General features: G+C 31.9%; 5 protein-coding genes across 6 annotated transcripts; 1 reads left to right on the top strand and 4 right to left on the bottom strand.

Annotated features, from left to right (window-relative positions):
• Positions 1–5: 5 nt before the first annotated feature.
• On the bottom strand, positions 6–3,004 carry LOC111704051 (elongator complex protein 5). Its single transcript, XM_023476173.1, has 5 exons — positions 2,731–3,004; positions 1,641–1,994; positions 1,159–1,301; positions 747–827; positions 6–296 (listed from the first exon to the last, which is right to left on the bottom strand). Exons 1-5 carry the CDS (start codon positions 2,847–2,849, stop codon positions 196–198), a joined length of 798 nt encoding a protein of 265 aa, XP_023331941.1. The 5' UTR covers positions 2,850–3,004; the 3' UTR covers positions 6–195.
• An 891-nt stretch (positions 3,005–3,895) lies between these two features.
• Positions 3,896–9,207, bottom strand: LOC111704053 (uncharacterized). Its single transcript, XM_023476175.1, has 9 exons — positions 9,135–9,207; positions 8,085–8,133; positions 7,595–7,698; positions 6,886–7,008; positions 6,366–6,443; positions 5,817–5,925; positions 5,252–5,343; positions 4,818–4,892; positions 3,896–4,037 (listed from the first exon to the last, which is right to left on the bottom strand). Exons 1-9 carry the CDS (start codon positions 9,192–9,194, stop codon positions 3,969–3,971), a joined length of 759 nt encoding a protein of 252 aa, XP_023331943.1. The 5' UTR covers positions 9,195–9,207; the 3' UTR covers positions 3,896–3,968.
• On the bottom strand, positions 9,200–14,460 carry LOC111704055 (14 kDa phosphohistidine phosphatase). The gene is made up of 6 exons (XM_023476177.1): positions 14,349–14,460; positions 13,946–14,000; positions 10,828–10,890; positions 10,497–10,553; positions 10,137–10,214; positions 9,200–9,328 (listed from the first exon to the last, which is right to left on the bottom strand). The coding sequence occupies exons 1-6, from the start codon at positions 14,395–14,397 to the stop codon at positions 9,262–9,264; spliced, it is 369 nt and encodes a 122-aa protein (XP_023331945.1). The 5' UTR covers positions 14,398–14,460; the 3' UTR covers positions 9,200–9,261.
• Positions 11,370–13,077, bottom strand: LOC111704052 (uncharacterized). The gene is made up of 2 exons (XM_023476174.1): positions 12,349–13,077; positions 11,370–12,253 (listed from the first exon to the last, which is right to left on the bottom strand). Exons 1-2 carry the CDS (start codon positions 12,384–12,386, stop codon positions 11,500–11,502), a joined length of 792 nt encoding a protein of 263 aa, XP_023331942.1. The 5' UTR covers positions 12,387–13,077; the 3' UTR covers positions 11,370–11,499.
• Positions 14,461–15,529: 1,069 nt separating the features above from the next.
• LOC111704059 (uncharacterized) lies at positions 15,530–18,758 on the top strand. 2 transcript variants are annotated; one of them, XM_023476186.1, is made up of 8 exons: positions 15,531–15,787; positions 15,893–15,915; positions 16,027–16,102; positions 16,494–16,577; positions 17,061–17,123; positions 17,459–17,522; positions 18,053–18,138; positions 18,590–18,758. In XM_023476186.1, exons 1-8 carry the CDS (start codon positions 15,558–15,560, stop codon positions 18,741–18,743), a joined length of 780 nt encoding a protein of 259 aa, XP_023331954.1. In that variant the 5' UTR covers positions 15,531–15,557; the 3' UTR covers positions 18,744–18,758. The 2 variants fall into 2 exon arrangements, with proteins under 2 accessions (XP_023331955.1, XP_023331954.1); XM_023476187.1 differs by lacking the exons at positions 18,053–18,138; positions 18,590–18,758 and adding an exon at positions 17,827–17,973 and having other exon boundaries at positions 15,530–15,787.
• The last annotated feature ends 281 nt before the right edge of the window (positions 18,759–19,039 follow it).

Here is a 19,039-nt window from a genome sequence, read left to right as displayed (position 1 = left end):
ATATATAATATCACAATATTTATTTGTTATGTAATATTCATAATCACAAAATGTACATTGATGTTTTAATATCACTGATTTTGATAACGTTATGTTTTTTACTTGTTCAAAATCTTTAGTATTTGGGTGTGGACATATAGATCTAGGGATAGGTCTAGTAATCTCTCAGCGAGAAAAATCAAGAGATCAAGAGATCTAAAGATCTAGATCCTCATCAGGATCCTCATCGTCCCAATCATCTCCGGAGTCAGGTTCGTAGTAGATCTTATTTTTTACTCCAGGAATCCGAACTTCACCTAGAAAAAAAGAGAAAAAAAATATTTGTAACTTTATAAAATTTCCTTGTCCCGACAAATTCTGTAAAATAAAACTCTTCGCTCATGTGTAAATATGATAGCCAATAGCCATAGCTGGCCAAACGTCTTGACCAAATTGGTTATCATATTTTTAGGAAACCCAAGGGTGGTCTGGAGGAAACATCAGGGGTATATATTTTTTTGAAAAAGTATTTTTCTGTCTCCCCTTGGAAATTTCTTGGTTACTCCAGAAATTAAATATGCTTGCACGTAAATTTTTTTAAAGGATTTTATTCGTTTAATTTGTAAAAAACAATAAATTTTTGGGTTAAAAGTATCAATAAGAATGAAAAAAGTTGCCTTTTGATGNAATGATGGAGAAAAATTAAAGTTTTCACCAAGAATAAAAATTTTGTATGAATTATTTCTTTACAAAATTTTCATATTTACCTTCTGCTCCTTTCTTTTGATCCGCGGTGAAGAAGGGAAGAACCAGTTCTTGTTTTGTTTTTTCCTCAATTGAACTGGTTCCTGTAGTACATATTTTTTACGATATACGCTAAAAAACTAAACTAAAAAATATCTCTGCAGTCAATATTTATATATAAAGTAGTAAACTCTATTTGTTTGTTTGTTTTTATGATCGTAACTCAAGAACCTTGGGCCGATTTGCCTCAAATTTTGGTTGGGAATCACAGTAATGTTCTTAGTCTAGTTTTGAGATAGTAAGTCAACTTTTAAAGGGAAAAAATAGCTTAAATCGTAATTTACGAACAAGCTCGGGTTAAATGGCGGGAAAGTAACTATAATACCCTCATTTAGGCTAGTTTATTATACACCTATTAAGCAAGACAAAACCTACCTATTTTGAACGTTGTCAGTGCCTTAACAATTTGATCTTCCTCTGGTTCTTTAGTTTCCTTTACAGTGAACTTTTCAACTTTCAAAACTCCGGATTTTATCCGGAAAAGTTCTTTACTTCTCTGGATCTTACCTCCAGGCTTCCTAAATAATAAAAGCAAATCATGTAAAATTTTACAAATTGATAATTCAGAATATAATGGCTACTTTTAATTTCATTTAAACATTTCTCTGCAATCTAAACTTATTTTGTGACTAAATATACTTATTTATTATCTCCAGTTTTATTCAATTGTATAAAAAAATTGGAAACTTAGAAATCATTCTTTATTTATTAAATTTTCTAAAGAGGGGGGGGGGGGGTTATAAAATAATAAAACTCTAATAATAATAATAAACTATTTTAAAGTTTGAACTTTGATGATGTTTCCTGCAGTAACATAANAAAACTCTAATAATAATAATAAACTATTTTAAAATTACCTATGAAGAATTGAGCAAAGGTTAGTATCCCCGCTGTAAGGTTGGATAGATATAAATGAGGTTGATAGTCTAGAGATCTGATCAAGCACCTCCTCATCAACACCCTCGCTATGCACCACACCAACCACACCACACACCTCACCACACAGATGATGCAACCACCGGGCTACTGATACCACAGGGAATAATTGCAACAACCCTGTCAGAGATTTTATGACCACAGTATCAGTTTTGGTAAACTTTCCAACAACTTCTTCTAGGTTTGGAGAGTCGAAACTTATTTTTTCAAAAACATCGATGACAGTTTCACATTTGGTTTGGTCTCCCCGGTCCGTTAAGACTAAGCGTAGGTTTCTGGAAATAAATACAGCTTTAAAAAGGCTTCTTTATTTTAACTTTATACATAAAGGGGTGGGAGACAAGGGATATTTTACATTTCTTGCGTATTTTACATAGTGAAAATACCCCCTCTCTAAATTCATTTCACCCCAACCTGTAAATCTCATTAAGGTTTTAGAATTTTAAACGTTGAATCAAAAATGTTTAATATTTACAAATATTTGTCAAAAAATTTTAACAACCGAAATAATAAACATATAAAAAACAATCCCACAGTTTTGAGGGAAAGATATCAGTAGATATGATTGAGTTTTTATTAAAACCTTGAAAATTATATATATATATACTAAAATAATATCTATGTTTGTTTGTTTCTATGTGTCTGATCATAACTCTGGAGTGACTAGACCGATTTGCCTCACATTTTAAATGAGAAATTGTACGAGAAAACTCGCTTCATAAAGAGGAATATGTTAAATTTATTGAATGACATTAAACTACGTAGGGTCTGGCCGCAGCGCCCAGCCCCTACACTGTCCTAGCCGAGGGGCACGGCCCCCCTAGTCTGTCCTGACAGCAGCACTCAAGCCTAGCCACAGCACTCGGTCCATAATGTGTCATAACCTAACCTAACCTAACCTCGAAAAACAACAAATTCCACATACGTTTATTGATGACGGGAAGGGGGTGGGGCAGGGGTCCAAAATTTTTTCTCTAGGACTGAGCTAATGTTTGTAAATAAGTTACTAACCCTAATTTAGCATTGTTTGTGAATAAATTGATAATATCTGCTTCCGGTAGATAAATCCCTTGTAGATTCAGTAGAACTAGTCCACGCTCTTCTACATTATCTACTAGTCTACTCAACATGACTAGAGTTCAATCAGTGAAAATCTACTTGTCTACTCACTGCGAGGGGTAGACTAGGTAGACTTGAGTTCTGAAATGAAACTTCAATAATTATTGTTTTATAATAATTTACTTGCAAATTGTCCAAAACCCGTTTAGAAACAAGTAACAATTAATTTTTGTTTTCATTATTTTTTTTTTTTTCTAACTCCCAGCGCGTTTTAACTTATTTAAATTGAGTATGCAACTTTTAATACGTCCAACATCCCTTAACCTTACCTAACCTACAGGAATACCCACAAAGGATGAGACTGTGAAGACGACTGGAAACGCTCAACATATGACAATTCCAAGGTTCAATATATGTTTACTGCCTTGAATTAAATTAATCTCTGAATGACCTATTTTTTATTTGGAAAGAAAGAAATTTAAATTTTCAGGTAACTAAGAAAATGATGTGAATGATGTAACGGACAGTGATATATTCCTTTAAAGTCGTCGTTTTTTGTATTTTAAGATAAAAAAACAAACAATTTTAGGTTGGAAACTCTGTTTGTCAGTTTCCTCTGGTTGGTATAAGCGGGCCGGGTACCATTTAAAGGGAATATAGCATTGATTTGGGGCTGAGCCGCTGATATAATAAGATACTGCGTACCATTTTGTTTAAGTAGTAACTTATAATACTATCATTATCAACCTTAATGTCCATAACAGTTTAATTAACAAACTTGATAAGAAGTGTTTTAGTCCCAGGACTTGACCAAATCAAATTCCTTGTTATTTGAGAAAAAAAAATAAGATAAGAAATAATTTTAATACTTTTCTTTTTCTCAATTTTCAATGATGAAAATTCTTGGATATATTAGTAAATACGTTGGATCATCTTCAAGAAAATATCAAGTAGTTATAATTAATCATGGTTCTAAATTCAACATTCAACAGTAAGTGAATTAAATTGTTAATCTGGACTAACATACCATGGTTTAGATTTTCACATAAAGGAAAATATAAAAATACATATATTTTGTCTTAAAAACAAAGTTTTGTTTGTGTTTCAAAACATTAAATTAAATCCATAACTTAATTATTTATTGGCTAAAAATGGATGTCTTTAAAGGAAAGATTTGTCCTAAAATAAAACTATAAATATTTTCTATATTTATTGAAACCAGCAGCAACTGCTTTTCTCAACACATCCTTCTTCCACTCCTAGAATACAGGGTGAACCACTAAACATTACAGTTAAAGGGACTGTAAGCGTAATTTCAAAAGAAACTTCATGCAAAGATGGAAATGTCAGATTTTCAGCCGTACCCTTAAAGGCTTTGTCTAATCAAAATGATTTAGATATCATGAATTTCATCTATATATACTTTGCTTGTCTGTCTGGGTGTTTGTTTGTTTGTTTGTATTCAATAAACGTCAAAACGGCTGAACCGATCGGAAACAAAGTTGTTGTGGGGCCTCCCGTGACCCCAGATAAGGTTTATGGAAGATCGAATTTTCAAAAATTTGACTCTAATTCAAAATTCGATTTTTGAAAATTTTTGAAAATCACAATGCACACAAAGAGAAAATGTTAACTATTGAAATGCGCTTTAAAAGCCTAGTAATTTTAAAAACTAATAATTTTCAATTGTGGTTTCTTATCAGAAAAGATTTGCGCATTTCTACTGGAGGAAAACACATATAAGAATTAACATTGTTGATTAGAGAAAGATTTCAAGGGCACAGTTGTGAATCGGGCCTTGCCATCTTTGCACGGAGAGTCACTTGAACTTACTCGTAAAGTCCCTTTAAAGACAGTCTTTGATATTTGGTAACTATTATTTAAAGACAAATTCTAGAAAGTGAATTATACTTTTATTCTTTATCATCATAAGATTAAAGGTGTTTTTGATTGAGGTAAAACGTAGTATGGAGGTTTTAGATCTTTACAAAATATAAAATATAATATCTAAAAGGAATAAAATTAATAGTTTTTTAAACCTGGAATCCTTCATCATCCATTTCTACCATTTCTCCCACCTTCCTCTTGACACCAGATTCATTCCGGTTGGATTCCTTGGCATAAACATTAATATAATTTTACAGAAAAAAATATAAATTTTAAAATAGATGTTCTCATCAAACCTAGATTTTCATTTTCCCCAGATGTTAGGTTTGTTTGGGAGAAATGACTGAAATTTTGGGTAAGAAGTATCAAATATAACACTTAAAAGAAATTTTTTTAGAAATTAATTTTCGAAGGCTGAGGGAAGGGGTAAATTGGACCTAAATTGGACCTAAATCGGCAAGTTGTCCTCCATTTTTAAAATGTTTTATAACCAAAGTTAATTAATTTTCACCAAATAAATGTTGCAAACATTACTAAAAAATGGGAGGGTTTGGGGGGGGGAGTAAAAAAATTCCCCAAGTTGTACCTTAAGTGGTGTTAGGATGGGTCCCGAGGAAGTGGAGCTAGATTTCCGGACAGATTTCACCGGAACCAGTTTTATCATTTCAGATCCAAGATCTTAAAATAAAAATTCTTTTTTTAAATCATAATTAAGAATTTCTTCAAACTTGTTTCAGACAATCCACTAGGCCCATTCTGAATCTAATAAGTCTATTTCTAGAAATTATAGATAAAAATGTTTGTATTTTTGTGGAGATAGAAGATAGGACTAAGAAATAATAAATAAGATATGAAATGGAGTAAGACAGGAAATAGGAATATCACTTGACCAAAGAATATTAAGCCTAAACTAAATAGATAAAAAATTGTCGACATAAATATCCCAAATAAATAGATAATTAGAAAACCACTAAATAAATACTGTTTTCATTCTTTAATTCATTATGAAATTTTGCTCATGATTTGTAATTTGTTATAGCTAGTTATAACCTATTAAGGGCATGTTTCAAAAATATATCAGTATTTTTTTAAACTAACATTCATTTCTCGACAAGGAGATTATTCTAATAATTATCAATTATTGATCCTACCGGTCATTTCTTTCTTCTTTGTTTTGCCAAGAATAACAAGTTTGTTTGTGTCCAGCTTTATGTTGACCTGCTTGCCAGCAGCATAAACAGCAGCGCACAGGTACAACTCCTGGACAATAACTTTATTCAACTACTTAGCAATTTTGGGTGGGGGTGAAAATCATCTTCGCTATTGGTGAATTAGGGAAAATAAATAAATATTTGGGTAAAAAGTATGAAAAAGGACGATAAACTTGTCTTTTGATTTCCAATTTTTCATTTCTTCATTCCCTAATTCTTAAAAATATACAACTTTATATACAATTTCTAGGTTCCATAAATCTTTAAACATCACCCTCCCCCCCTAATTCTTAAAAATATACACCTTTAAGGACAACGCCACCTCCCCTAGAAACTAATTTTTCCCTTTCAAATTTCAAAAACACCAAGTAAAAGGCTAGATTTCCCCTGAAATTCCAAGCATTTAACAATCAGTCTAACAAGTCTACACGCCCCTATGTGCAATTCACAACTAGAAAAAAACTGTATTTTAAGACATGTTAACTCTACCTTACTGGTGTCAACTGATTTAGCTCTATCCTCACCATAAGTCTCTCTTATATGCTTCTCATACAGATTCAGCAGCTCCTGGAGCATTTATTCATGTCAAAGATAAAGAATAAATCTTCACTATCGAATTCAGAAGCTAAAAACTCATCTCCAATCTTTATTCGTTAATTAATTAATCGTTTACCATCAAACATTAATCATCAAAAATTCATCACCAATCATTGCAATCACCAATCACCAATCACCAATCACCAATCACCAATCATCAGTCATCAGTCATCAGTCATCAGTCATCAATCATAAATCATCAATCATCGATCATCATCAATCATCATCAATCATCAATCATCAATCATAATCACTCATCAATCATCAATCACCAATCACCAATCACCAATCATCAATAACTAATCACCAATCACCATTCACCAAACACAAATCACCGCTCACTACTTATCATCAATAATCAATAATTATTAATTAATCATCAACTCTCTATGAATAACTAAATGAATCACACCTTAGCTGGATTGATGAGGGACATCGCATTGATCTGAATAACTAGCTCCTGGAGAGTGAGGGAGTTACCTAAACCAAGAATAGTTCGGATATTCTGCAAGCTGTCCAAATACTGGGCTTTACTCTGAAACAGAACAAAAACTTGGAAACCAAAATATATTTAAGATTTCATCATGATTCTTTAAAAATGTATCTATGTGATCTAAAACAAAACATAGAATATCTACATAGTTTCTATCTTATATGAGGGGAGAGGGGGGGGGATTCATATTAAAATGCATATTATTATCTCACAGAAATTAATGATCTACAAATGAAAGGCTTTGCTCGAAATTTTTTAAAACTCTCAAATACCAACAAAAACATGGTTTAGGTAAACAGATTTTCCAAAGATACCAATTTTATTTAAAATTCATAGTTTTTAGTAAAATGTGTTTCCATTAATACAGTGACATGTCTGATTCAATACGGTACCCTTTACCTTAAAATAATGTAACTAGAATATATATATCTTTGAAAATTGATTATTTTCAAATGTGGTTTTTAGATAAATAGACTTACAGACTCGGACATTTGCATCAGAAACAATGGAAGAAATTATTTGAATCAAACACTTTTCAAACTATCTTCCAGGTCAAAGGTTTAAAGGGTTTTAAATGAAATGCCACTTGAAATTAAAACGACAGTCCCTTTAAAATAAGATCAGAAACCTTTGATCCGGCGCATTTTGAGATAGTTTTGAGATCAACTGTTTTCCCCTGGTTTTCAGCAGCTAACTGTAAACATACTCCACTCTCAACACTCACACTCAATCCTGAATACATTTACATTTATTCAACAAATGTTCAATACAACCCCCCCCCCCTCTCATACAGGGGTGTACATTTTTCAGAATTGCACCATTTCCCCTGGGGAGAGGGAAAATAATTTGTGATGATTTAGGGGGGGGGGGGGGGCGGGGGGAATGACAAATTGGAGATCAAAAGGCAATTTTATCTATTATTTTTTAAACTTTTTCTCCAAAAATTTATTTATTTAAATCCAATAAGAAAGAAAATTCTAGATAAAATATAAATATTACTGAAAGAAAGCAAAAATGTATAGTTTAATTTAAAATAGGCGGGAATAATTGAACAAGAAATCCGGTAAATTTAAAGATTTCTATATTGGGTCAGGGGGTATAAAAATTAATTAAAAAACCTAACGATGCTTGCTTCCCCTCCAATCGTCGATGCAGGGCAGCAGCTTCCTAATACATTAGACAGCGTAAGATATTTTGAAGAATTTTCAATTGCCCCTCTCGACTCTTCAGTGAGAAGTCTTCACTGATAATTATTTTATGATTTTTTTTTTCAGAATCATTTATTTTCCCTTTGGGTTTTCTCTAGAAAATCTAATTTCAGGTGTTTATCATAATTAACAATTAACTTATGACTTTTAAACTTTTTTGGCCTTGATAATTGACATGATTGAATGCATTAATGCTGGTTATGAATTGAAAATCGAATCAAATCAAATCATATTAGCAGAGATGGCTTAAGGCTCCTAAATGTAGGTTTGAGTTTAAAGTCTTACCCACATCCGGGGTTTTCAGCCCGATCTCTACAAATGTTTTTAAATGTCTTAATGATAAGTATACAAACTCTGATTAAGTATTAAGAAACCCGTTTTTATGTCCAGTCAGGTTTTGCTTTAGTCGGTAAAAATCTCAGCACACGACCAAATTTGAGCCAAGTTGCCACTTTAGCGTACCCACCGATCGTGAAGGCCAAACACACAAGGGACAAAAGCATTTCCCCTTGCTAGTAAAAGTATAATTCTGAATTCTGACCAGACAAAACTCACTCCTCTCAACCCGTACTAGATCTCGCACAGGGAATATTTAGGTTTAAGAATTTCCTACGTAATTTTAAGTTACACTTTGTTTAAAATGTGGTGTGTTCGATCCACAACGGGAAACTTTCAACCAAACGACAAATGGGAAGTGTTCGTAGTTTCTCTAACAGGAAAAGTGTAAAATTCTGAAATTAATCATCTTTATTTCTGTTAGATAAATCCGCAGATCACATTTGTCGAGAACTCACCATGGAAAATAGTCTATTAAAAGTTAGAAAAACATGGATTTTTGGTCTTCTTTAATCAGATAAAGGTTTAGAGGATATCGTTGTGAATCGCACATGCTACTTTATAAATAAAGAGTCACTTAAAATTACGTATTCAGTCCCTTTAACCGTTTCGTTGATAGCATACTTTGATTATTTTCTCGGATAGACTGAGCCTCTCTCCTAAACTCTTTAACATGGTTTCCATTTTCCTCTGAAATAATTTTAACAATCTCAGGGATATTCATTTTTATTTCTCTTGTTAATTAAAACTGTTAATATCCTTCATCTGACCATTCCATGTTGTAATCAGGATATTTCTTCTTCAAGATCTCAATACTCCTAAAAGAAAAAACAAATGTGAATACTTTATCAAAAAATAATTTTTTCCCCAGACGTTTTGTATGTTTACGCGGAGCTTTGGAGGGGGTTTAATTTGCTGAATTAGAGAAAATAAACAAATTTTTAAGTAAGAATTATCAAAAGAGTGAAAAAAACTGTCTTTTGATGTCCAATATGTAATTCTTTACATAAAAAAATCATGTCTTAAAAATAAACACCTCTGGAAAAAAAACAGGAAAGAGCGTGCGGCATCAGATCAAATCCATCACACGCCTTTGTTCCTTTGGACTTAGGCCAATCAATGTATTATAAGAAATCATAAGGAAGTGAAATCTGCAAGAGGCCCCATACTCAAATAAAAAGCTATACTTTTTTTAATCCATAATAAATATTTCATAACTTTAATCAAGTTCATTATTTTGTTACAAAAAAAAGATGAAATTGAAAATTTCCATGTTCAAAGTTATACCAAGTGACGACCAATTCAAAGAAATTCCCGATTTACAACGGTACAAATTAACTTCTTTCAGATTAGCAATGGAGTCGTTAGTCGTTTTTTTATTATTAAAGAAATAAATTTTTTTTATTTTCTTCGTTTCTTAACCGCAAACATCCGCTCCGCAAGTCACTATGACAGAAAACTGCAATTGAAAATAAATTTATTTCAAAAACATTTAATATCTCATTTATCTTAAATTTTTCCAAGGCCTAAGGGGGTACCATTTTGAATCAGGAAATGCAACTCTTGAAATTAAGTCGATAGACCTTTTAAGAATGAATTCAAACCTGTTTAGTGTTTAGTGTTTACCTTTCATGATTTGCCTTTCCGTATCCCATAGAATATCCATACACCTTTATATATTTCCTTTCAGGGCTATGCTCTATCCTTTTAAATAAAAAATCCGTTATAAAATATTTTATAACTTTTTCAATGTCCTGGATTTTGGGTATATTTTTGGCCTAGAAGTAAAAGTTTTTTAACCAATTTAAAAAATTGTAATATGCTTGAATGAGAATTAGATATTCATAAAAAAATTATGTGGATTGCAGTGACAAAAATTCAGTTTGGTCGACCGTATTAAAATAATCTTTTCATATAAAAAATTCAGATATTGGAAAACCTTGAGTACAAACGGTAATGATTTTAATAGAAGAAAATGGGACCTACCTTCCTCCCCCCATGCATTCACAATCCAAACCAAGCTTTTGGACTTCCTCGTCAATTCTACCCAGCAGAATATTCGAAAAAAAATCTTTTGTAAAAAAAAATAAAATTATTTAAGTCATATTCTAATCTCAACGAAATCTAAAATGCAAATTTTTTAGTAATTCTTTGAACCTGTTCTTGATATAACAACTGTGTTTTGAAAAATTTCAAACAAGTAATTAATTTTTATATTACAGTTTTTGGAAAACTATCAAATATAGTTCGGAATAATCCTACATATACTTCTATCCTTGTAAAATTTACAAAATTTCAAGTTTTATCCAATACATCCCTGTCGTAAATATCTGCATGGTATTCAGCAAAGGTATATCCACGCACAATATCCTTCTCAAGTCTGAAAAACTTACGATGTTAAAAGAAAAGAAAAATTAAGAATTAATTTAATAATAATTTATACATAAAAGCGTAAAATCATATGTAAAATTTCACCAGAAGGAATGGTCCGCAAGTTTTTGGGATCAAGGACGGCTCAGCTACATTTTGCCTAGTCACATTTTGCCTAGTTCACTTTTGCCTAGTTCACTTTTGCCTAGGTAACATTTTGCCTAGGTAACAGTTTGCCTAGTTCAAGTTTGCCTAGTAACATTTTGCCTAGGGTAACATTTTGCCTAGGTAACGCAAGAGCATGTTTTTTGCCTATTGCTATTTTTTATAAAAAACAAATTTTGTCAAAATTTAAACATTTTTTTAAAGCTTAACCAGATAAATTTTAATGAATTAAAATTAATTAATTGAATTGTATTCTGTACAGCAATTTTAACATTCCTGTCACTCTACAAAAGATAAAATATGGTTATGTCTCAGATATATATATTAAATACATTTTACATAGGAATACATACAGGTGATCTTTATTTATCATTATTTATCTTCTGCTGGTCATGTGCAAGGGTTTGGATATAATCAGCTTTTGGCATGGTATGGAAAGCTTCTACAACAAATTTCACCCTCTGTCTGGAGTCCTTTGATCTCTTCTTTTGACCTGAATTTGTCGCCATGTCCAGGCCGACTGCATTCGATAGATAAGCCCTCCTAGCCTCAGCATCCTGTTTAACAAATAGCTCTTGGATAGCAAATACATTCGGGCTGTAGCCAGACAAACTATTCCAGGTTCTATTAAATGACTCCAGCATGTTGTTGGTTTCAAGTCCCCCCTCAAGGACAGTGGCGTACTGGTTCCAGGCTTAAAAAGTGCACCTCTGCCTCCTCTCTTTTTAATCCATGTCGTCCTGTAATAGGAAGCAAAGGCATTAATCTCCTCTTGATAGTCTTCCCATTCTTCATCTTTCTCTTTACCATCATCTACCAGTTTTGTTATAACCTCATGGTAGTACTCATTAACCCGGTCTGAAGGTACATAGCAAAGGCTGTACAGGCTATAGATAAGCTCTTGTAAACGTGGATTCTGGTAAAATAGACTTTGAAGCTTGTTAGTGCCCAGGTTTTTCCAGACAGCTGCATTATAATGAAATCTACAACCCTTGTGCTGAACATCTGGAAAGACAATATCACATGCCTTGAACACAGCCAGTTCAAAGTCAGTAATAATTGTAGTTAGCCTGTTAGGTGCTCCCACCCTCTCCTTAATCTTGCTGAACGGCTGTAGGTATGTTGTCTTCCTTTTTGTTTGGTAGAAGGCAATAGAAACTTGGTATACCCTGGCCACCAACCTCAGATGCTGCCATCCCAATGTAGACCTGAATAAAAGATTATACATATTTAATTCAGTTAATTAAAACAATTTTTTTAAAATTCAGTTTGAAATGTATATTATTTCACATAGATATTTTACCTGGCTGAATGGGGGAGGAGCAGACTTAAAAGTTCCATCAAACAACCACACACTGTGTGTTTTCAGAATGTCGGCAGACCATCTGCTCATGAACATCACTAAAGGCTGCGTCCTCTCATTGTCAACCCAATCTTTGTGAAACATGAACTCACCCCCATCGGCTGCCTGAGTAAACTTAGTGGGAAGTTCAATGTTCATGTACTCCTCAAAGGACTTTGGTAGCTCAGGCCTGAGTTGTTTATCTGCTTCTGTCTGCAGAGCTTCATCTTGATAGCTGACTTTGAAGAGGCACTGATTATCGGGCCTGGGAAGTCAGAGTTCAGCATAGATTAGCTGATCTACTGAAGCACGTTGGAAGGCAGGGCTCCTTGAACATTGGCATATTTCTCAATCACAGCCTTTTCTGTGGTCTTAGCTTTAGTCTTCAGCAGCTTGTTGGTATGGCCATGAGTTGGGAGTACATCCCCTACCAGGTTTCCAGTAGATATCCTCGTTGTTATGGTTGCAGTGCATGATCTCGCCAATTCTTGGTCTCTGCCCTCTCCCCATTGAAAACATAATAGAAGTTATTCTTATCTCTGTAGTTAGGCTTACCCCGCCTGGTAAGCCCTGCAGTTATCATGGGAGCCATTTTCAATGTGTCTCTCCTTCTGAACGGGTTAAAGGAAACTGAGCTGAAAACTTTAGAATGTGATATCCTTAATCCCGATCAGTTGATTATTCTGGAGATTAAAAACAAGAGGCGAACAAGCATTTTTTAATCTCGAGATTTAGAAAAAGAGTGGATCAAGCATTAATCCCGATATCCACCATTCAAAAGTTCCCAGCTCTGAATGATTTTCAAAAATTTTTTGCCAAAAAACTTGCGGATTTTTAAAAAAAATTCTCAGAATATTGAAAAAAAATCTTGGATTGATGAAAATTTCTTTGAAAAATTCTCTCTTTTGTTACTCTAGGCAAAATGTTACCCTAGGCAAATGTTATTAGGCAATTTGTGACTAGGCAAAATGTGACTAGGCAAAATGTGACTAGGCAAATTGTGACTAGACAAAATGTAGCTGAGCCGTCCCCTCACGCCCCCAGAGGAGCTTTGCAGACTGGGTGCTGGGTAATCCAAAGAGTTTTTAAAAGGTCGTCGTGGTGTTTTACTTTACCATATTAAATAAATCCAATTTTTTTAAATATAAAAAAAAACACTTGTATTGCTAATATTTTTGCATCCGAAAAAATTAATTTGTTTGCGTTAGTCAGCCTATTTTTGCCCCTGTTTAACGTATACAATAACCTATTCTGAATACATGTACGCGGTAATTGTACATCAGACAAATATTTCTTATTATAATGGAGTACCGTCTGCAAAGCATGAATAATGATATGGTAGGGCGGGCCGAGTCGAATCCATCTCCCTTGTATATCATACTACTTCCCCCAAGCCCTCTTTAATAAACTTTTCTGACAAGAAATAGAACTTCTATTAATCTATTAAACATGCAAAACTAAGAAAAATAAACCAGAAAGAAAAGTTAGTAATTCTCAAGTCAACAAAATCATCCTGATAATAACTCAATAATACACAATATAAATCCTCTTCTTCTACCTCTCATCCCCACCAGCATCCGCGTAGACTCTTATGTACACATATTTGAATACTCCTGAAATAAAGCAATAAACGAATAGGGACATAAATTAATATATCAAAGTTATAATTAAGGTAATTTCCTACATTACGATATTTGGACCCCCCCCCGCACCCACCCACCTCCCTTCCTNATTATGATTATTATGATTATTATGATTATTATGATTATTATGATTATTATGATTATTATGATTATTATGATTATTATGATTATTATGATTATTATGATTATTATGATTATTATGATTATTATGATTATTATGATTATTATGATTATTATGATTATTATGATTATTATGATTATTATGATTATTATGATTATGGGGTGAGGACTATCTATGATTTATTAAATTTTTTTAACCTGAATCAATCTCGACATCAGGAACTTTATTCAAACAGTCCTCTGTCATTATGTCTCAATTATCTTAAAAATCGTGTCACATCATGTTTGAAATTAGATCAGGAAATCATTCTATAAGTGTGAATGATCAGCGACACATTGTCATTTGATTAATATTCGAATAGTTTGATCAATTCTAGCAATGATTTCATTCTCGTCTAACTAGCCTGGGATATTGCAGCTAAATTGATTTGTTTACGTTTACGAAACAAATCTTCAATGTGCCAGAGAATGTTTAACGAATCTGATATTAGCTTCTAAATTTCATGAAGAATAGTAATACTGAGAGTCTGAGATTGAATTAGCGGGAAATGTTTACAGTATGAGTAAAAGTGTACTGAGTTTGAGTACAAATGTGCGCAGTGTACAGAGTAACCTCTGACTCTGGAAACGGGAATTTGCAGTGAATAACACCTAAAAACTCTTATTGGAGACAGGGCCGGGCTCATAAAGGGGGGAATTGCGTTCACATTGACCGAAAGAAGTACTATCGTTTTCTGCTTGGATGTAATCTTATTTAATTAATTAATGGTGTTTGAGAACGCAACTCAAGGACTGGCAATATCAGAATTGAGAAAGCTGCAAACAGCTGATTTATTAAAATCAAAACAAGAAATTTTGAGAGCTAGCTAGATAACTTTCCTTATTCTGAAATGTCACTATTTATTTACATTTAACAATCTTGCCTATAGATGCACATAGATAATCATGTTTCTTCAACGAAAAGTTACCAATTTTGACGTTGTTATTGTAATTTCAATCGGACGCTTCTACGTCAAAGTTATTTTATTGAATTTAAATTAGTACAACCGTAAACTCCTCAAACACCACTTTCTATATTAAAATGTCTTCAGATGTTAGAACTTTTGTGATAGAAATTTTGTGATCAAGCATTGATCTCTTCCTAATGCAGACGACAGATTAATTTAATTTCTGTTCGAGATCTCGTGTTGGTCACTGGTCACTGGTCAGTGGTCATAACCCTTCTCAATTCTCTGGGATATAACTTAAGGGATCAAGTATTGATCCTCAAATTTAAAAGTTTCCACATTGGTTATCAAGATTAAGCGTTCAATATGAACCACATAAAAGTTGCTATCTCTGAGAGCATTATACAGAGAAAGTGCAATAAATATCAGAAACAGTTATAAATAATTTTCTTATTTTCAGATGATGAAATCCAGGACATTGATTGCCTGTTTTAAACCTGGAACTGTACATATTAATAGTGTCCGACCTGTACAGTTGACTGTACAGCGGTACATGTGCTGGATAAATAAACAGAACACTAATGTACAGAGGATTCCTGTACTGCAAATATCAAGCAATGGAGAATCCAAACTTCAAAATATTTCGATTGAAGAAATTTTAGAGAAAGGAAACCGTAAATTTCATCTCAGGGACAAGAATATTTTTAACATTTACGCATAGTATGCATGGAATTTATAGAAATTTTTTTTTAATCAATCAAGTATTTTACATAATATTCTTATTTTTTATAACAGGGACCTCAGATTACTTTCTAAAGGTAAGAATACATTTTTTCAAAACATATTTAATTCTCGTTTTTCTGATTGTGTTGTGTCTGTTAGTTAGAATTATACAGATCTAATGAATATTTATAGATTAATAATTTTAGTTGAGAGCAGTAAGCTATGTGCTATTCTACCAAGACCCCAGGCTGCATGTTATATACTAGAGATAGAGAGTATCAGGAAAAACTATTTAAAATAAACAAAAAAGATGAATTTTTGTGAAATCTTAAATATGATCTTTTTTTCTATAAAAACTAAAGTCTCAAAAAAACTAAATAATTTCACAATTTTATTCAAAGAATATTTTTTTTCATTGTTACTCAGAAAACAGTGTGATGAATGTTTTCTTTGATCTTTTTTTAATTCTTTAAATTTTGAAGAGAAGTTAAAAGGTGGACTTCAATGCTTGATTCCTAGATTCACGATACAAAAGTTGTATCAACTTTAAAGCATTTTAGAAATAAATCAGTAAAAAATTACTAAAATTGCATAATTAAAAAAGTTTGATGGTTCACACTGTATTGTTATTTTATTTCCAGTTTTTATTTTAATTTTAAATTTGTTTTAACAGATTAATCTGCTGGCAAGACAGCTGTATACTTCTTCAGAACAATTCAATTCTTCATCATCAATTCTGTCAACATATAACAAATAGGTAATCTACTTCAATCTAGACATTAGAAACGGGTACGACTTTGCGACCTTGCAAATCCTCTACTTTTTGTTCAATCCCAAGAGAGAAAAACAAACTTCTTCATAAATGTCAGAATATTTTATTATGATTATTATGATTATTTGATTATTCTGATTATTCTGATTATTCTGATTATTCTGATTATTATGATTATTCTGATTATTCTGATAATTCTGATTATTGTAATTATTATGACAATTATGATTATTATGATAAATATGCTTATTATGATTATTATGACTATTATGATAATTATGATTGATTATTATGATTAATATAATTGTTATGATTATTATGATTATTATGATTATTATGATTATTATGATTATTATGATTATTATGATTATTATGATTATTTTGATTATTTTGATTATTTTGATTATTTTGATTATTTTGATTATTTTGATTATTTTGATTATTTTGATTATTTTGATTATTGTTTAGTTTAGCTGGTGGAGCTAAGAAAACCCCTGACCTATACTCAGTTCTTAGAATCTACCAAACAAGGTTTATTTTTGATTTGAATAATGTTTTATTATAGAATAAATAAAAATATTCGACTGAATACTACAGTACAATGTACACAGACCCATTTTACTATATTGCTTTTTATACCGTCATCACACACATAATTTGTTTTAATGTCGTCTTCTTATTCCACTTTTATGTGTTTTATTACTAGCCTTTTTTTATTAGAGAAAACAATTTAACAAAAACTAAGCAATTTTGGGAGAAAAGTGACTATTTAGAAAAATTATTAATTTTAAAATAGTAAATTTTATTTAACCTGAAAATCTCGGGGAATATAAAATATAGATTGGATCAAATATTAACCTTATTAGTTCTGAAAATGTAGAGTTTGGGCATAAAGTTCTAGAAAGTGCCCTGGCTGTTACAGTTGCAAAGGTACAAAAGTTTTTTTTTCCTTAAAAAAAACAAAAAAAAAACATGAAACATAAATTCATGAATATTTCATTTCAGTTTTCTTTCTTAATTTTTGTCCTCTCCTAAGATGAATTTTAGGGTGGAAAGTAATAAAATGTTTAAGATATTTCACAAGTGAAAAATAGATGTAAAAAAATCTTATGAAAACAAATATGAATTAGGAATTTCAAATGTCTTTTTTGTATCTTTATTTTTTAAAATGAATATTAATACCAAAAAAATGTTTTTGTTTAGTCTAAAGGATGTATACGNAACCTGTGTTTAGTTTGAAGGATATATACGGATACTGAAACCTGTGTTTAGCTTGAAGGATATATACGGATACTGAAACCTATGTTTAGTTTGGAGGATGTATTTCATTGTATTTCAGCCTACAGGTCGTTGTACTTTGTCTGTAGGTTGATTGTTAATAATAATAATAATAATAATACGGATACTGAAACCTTTATTTATTTAAAAGGATATATGCGGATACTGAAACCTTTATTTAGTTTGAAGGGTATATACGAATACTGAAACCTGCAGTTGACCTACTTCTCCAGCAAATAGCAGCAGACCCTAAATCCTCTTCCCTTAGGTACACTGTAAAAGGGTCATCTTAGGTCTAGTTTTCGGGTCATCATATTTTTTCTTGTCCTTGTAATGATCATTTCAAATATTAATTGTGGAGTAATTTCAAAATGTGGAAAAAGGCTGACTTCAAACTGTCATATAGGTTACTTATTTAATTTCAGTACTATATCTCTTTTAACCCCAGAAAGGCTGTTAGTTGTGCACCCTCCGCCCCCCCCGCCCCTTAGTTTTTATTAAATCATTAGTCCATTACACATTAAAATTTAAGGTTATTTTTTTCATTAAGCACCTTTACTCAGCTTTCCCCCTCTCTCATGCTATTCAATATACATAGATTCAGACCCCTCCGTTTTAGCAGGGTTAAAATCGATCGGAAATGTTATGTAAATTTATATTCTAACCAAAGAGCGTATTTTTAGACTCTGTATATTTAACCCTGATAATCTAATGTTTAGACGAATGTTGGCTGTAAAGAAGAGTTTGGGAGATTTTGAACTAAATGTAAACAATGTCAGCCGAATTCTTCAGGAACTAGATTATAAAATATTTTTTATATCTTTACCTCAATTTGAAGAATATCGATTGATAAAGCCTTTATTTTTTAACTAAACAAACTAAACAATAAAAGTCAACCATCTCAATTTAGAATTTTAAGCCAACCGGTAATTTAACACTCTGGTGGTTCTAACCTTTACAAAATTTAAGGAAAATAAGTCAAGGGGTTCATGAGTTATGATCGGGCATAAGAGTGATTCCTTCTTCATATTTAATATGTTTTGTATATGTGTAGTACCAACAAATTTTGCTTTGGCTATTTAAAAATATTTTTTTTGATCAGTGTGACCCCCCTCCCCTCTCCAGAATTCACACAGCAGACTCAATTTTAATGTTTTGCAAATAATAGC

The sequence above is a fragment of the Eurytemora carolleeae genome, unplaced genomic scaffold (assembly GCF_000591075.1).
Source record: "Eurytemora carolleeae unplaced genomic scaffold, Eaff_2.0 scaffold551, whole genome shotgun sequence".
In the NCBI taxonomy this organism is placed as follows: domain Eukaryota; kingdom Metazoa; phylum Arthropoda; class Copepoda; order Calanoida; family Temoridae; genus Eurytemora; species Eurytemora carolleeae.
This window is presented reverse-complemented; position numbering and strand designations above follow the sequence as displayed.

Excerpts from the sequence above, each read along its gene's own strand:
- LOC111704051 (XM_023476173.1), bottom strand. The coding sequence starts at position 2,849 with ATGTTGAGTAGACTAGTAGATAATGTAGAAGAGCGTGGACTAGTTCTA. Across the intron at positions 1,302-1,640 it reads CTTTGCTCAATTCTTCATAG|GAAGCCTGGAGGTAAGATCC; the intron begins GTAATTTTAAAA and ends TTTATTATTTAG. Across the intron at positions 828-1,158 it reads ACTGACAACGTTCAAAATAG|GAACCAGTTCAATTGAGGAA; the intron begins GTAGGTTTTGTC and ends TATGTACTACAG.
- LOC111704055 (XM_023476177.1), bottom strand. The coding sequence starts at position 14,397 with ATGACAGAGGACTGTTTGAATAAAGTTCCTGATGTCGAGATTGATTCA. Across the intron at positions 10,891-13,945 it reads GATGCTGGTGGGGATGAGAG|ACTTGAGAAGGATATTGTGC; the intron begins GTAGAAGAAGAG and ends TAAGTTTTTCAG. Across the intron at positions 10,554-10,827 it reads CATGCAGATATTTACGACAG|AATTGACGAGGAAGTCCAAA; the intron begins GGATGTATTGGA and ends TCTGCTGGGTAG.
- LOC111704059 (XM_023476186.1), top strand. The coding sequence starts at position 15,558 with ATGATGAAATCCAGGACATTGATTGCCTGTTTTAAACCTGGAACTGTA. Across the intron at positions 15,788-15,892 it reads AACCGTAAATTTCATCTCAG|GGACCTCAGATTACTTTCTA; the intron begins GGACAAGAATAT and ends TTTTTATAACAG. Across the intron at positions 16,103-16,493 it reads CTAGAGATAGAGAGTATCAG|ATTAATCTGCTGGCAAGACA; the intron begins GAAAAACTATTT and ends TTGTTTTAACAG.
- LOC111704053 (XM_023476175.1), bottom strand. The coding sequence starts at position 9,194 with ATGGAAACCATGTTAAAGAGTTTAGGAGAGAGGCTCAGTCTATCCGAG. Across the intron at positions 6,444-6,885 it reads CCCTCATCAATCCAGCTAAG|GAGCTGCTGAATCTGTATGA; the intron begins GTGTGATTCATT and ends TAAATGCTCCAG. Across the intron at positions 5,926-6,365 it reads AATCAGTTGACACCAGTAAG|GAGTTGTACCTGTGCGCTGC; the intron begins GTAGAGTTAACA and ends GTTATTGTCCAG.
- LOC111704052 (XM_023476174.1), bottom strand. The coding sequence starts at position 12,386 with ATGGAACTTTTAAGTCTGCTCCTCCCCCATTCAGCCAG. Across the intron at positions 12,254-12,348 it reads CTCCTCCCCCATTCAGCCAG|GTCTACATTGGGATGGCAGC; the intron begins GTAAAATATCTA and ends TCTTTTATTCAG.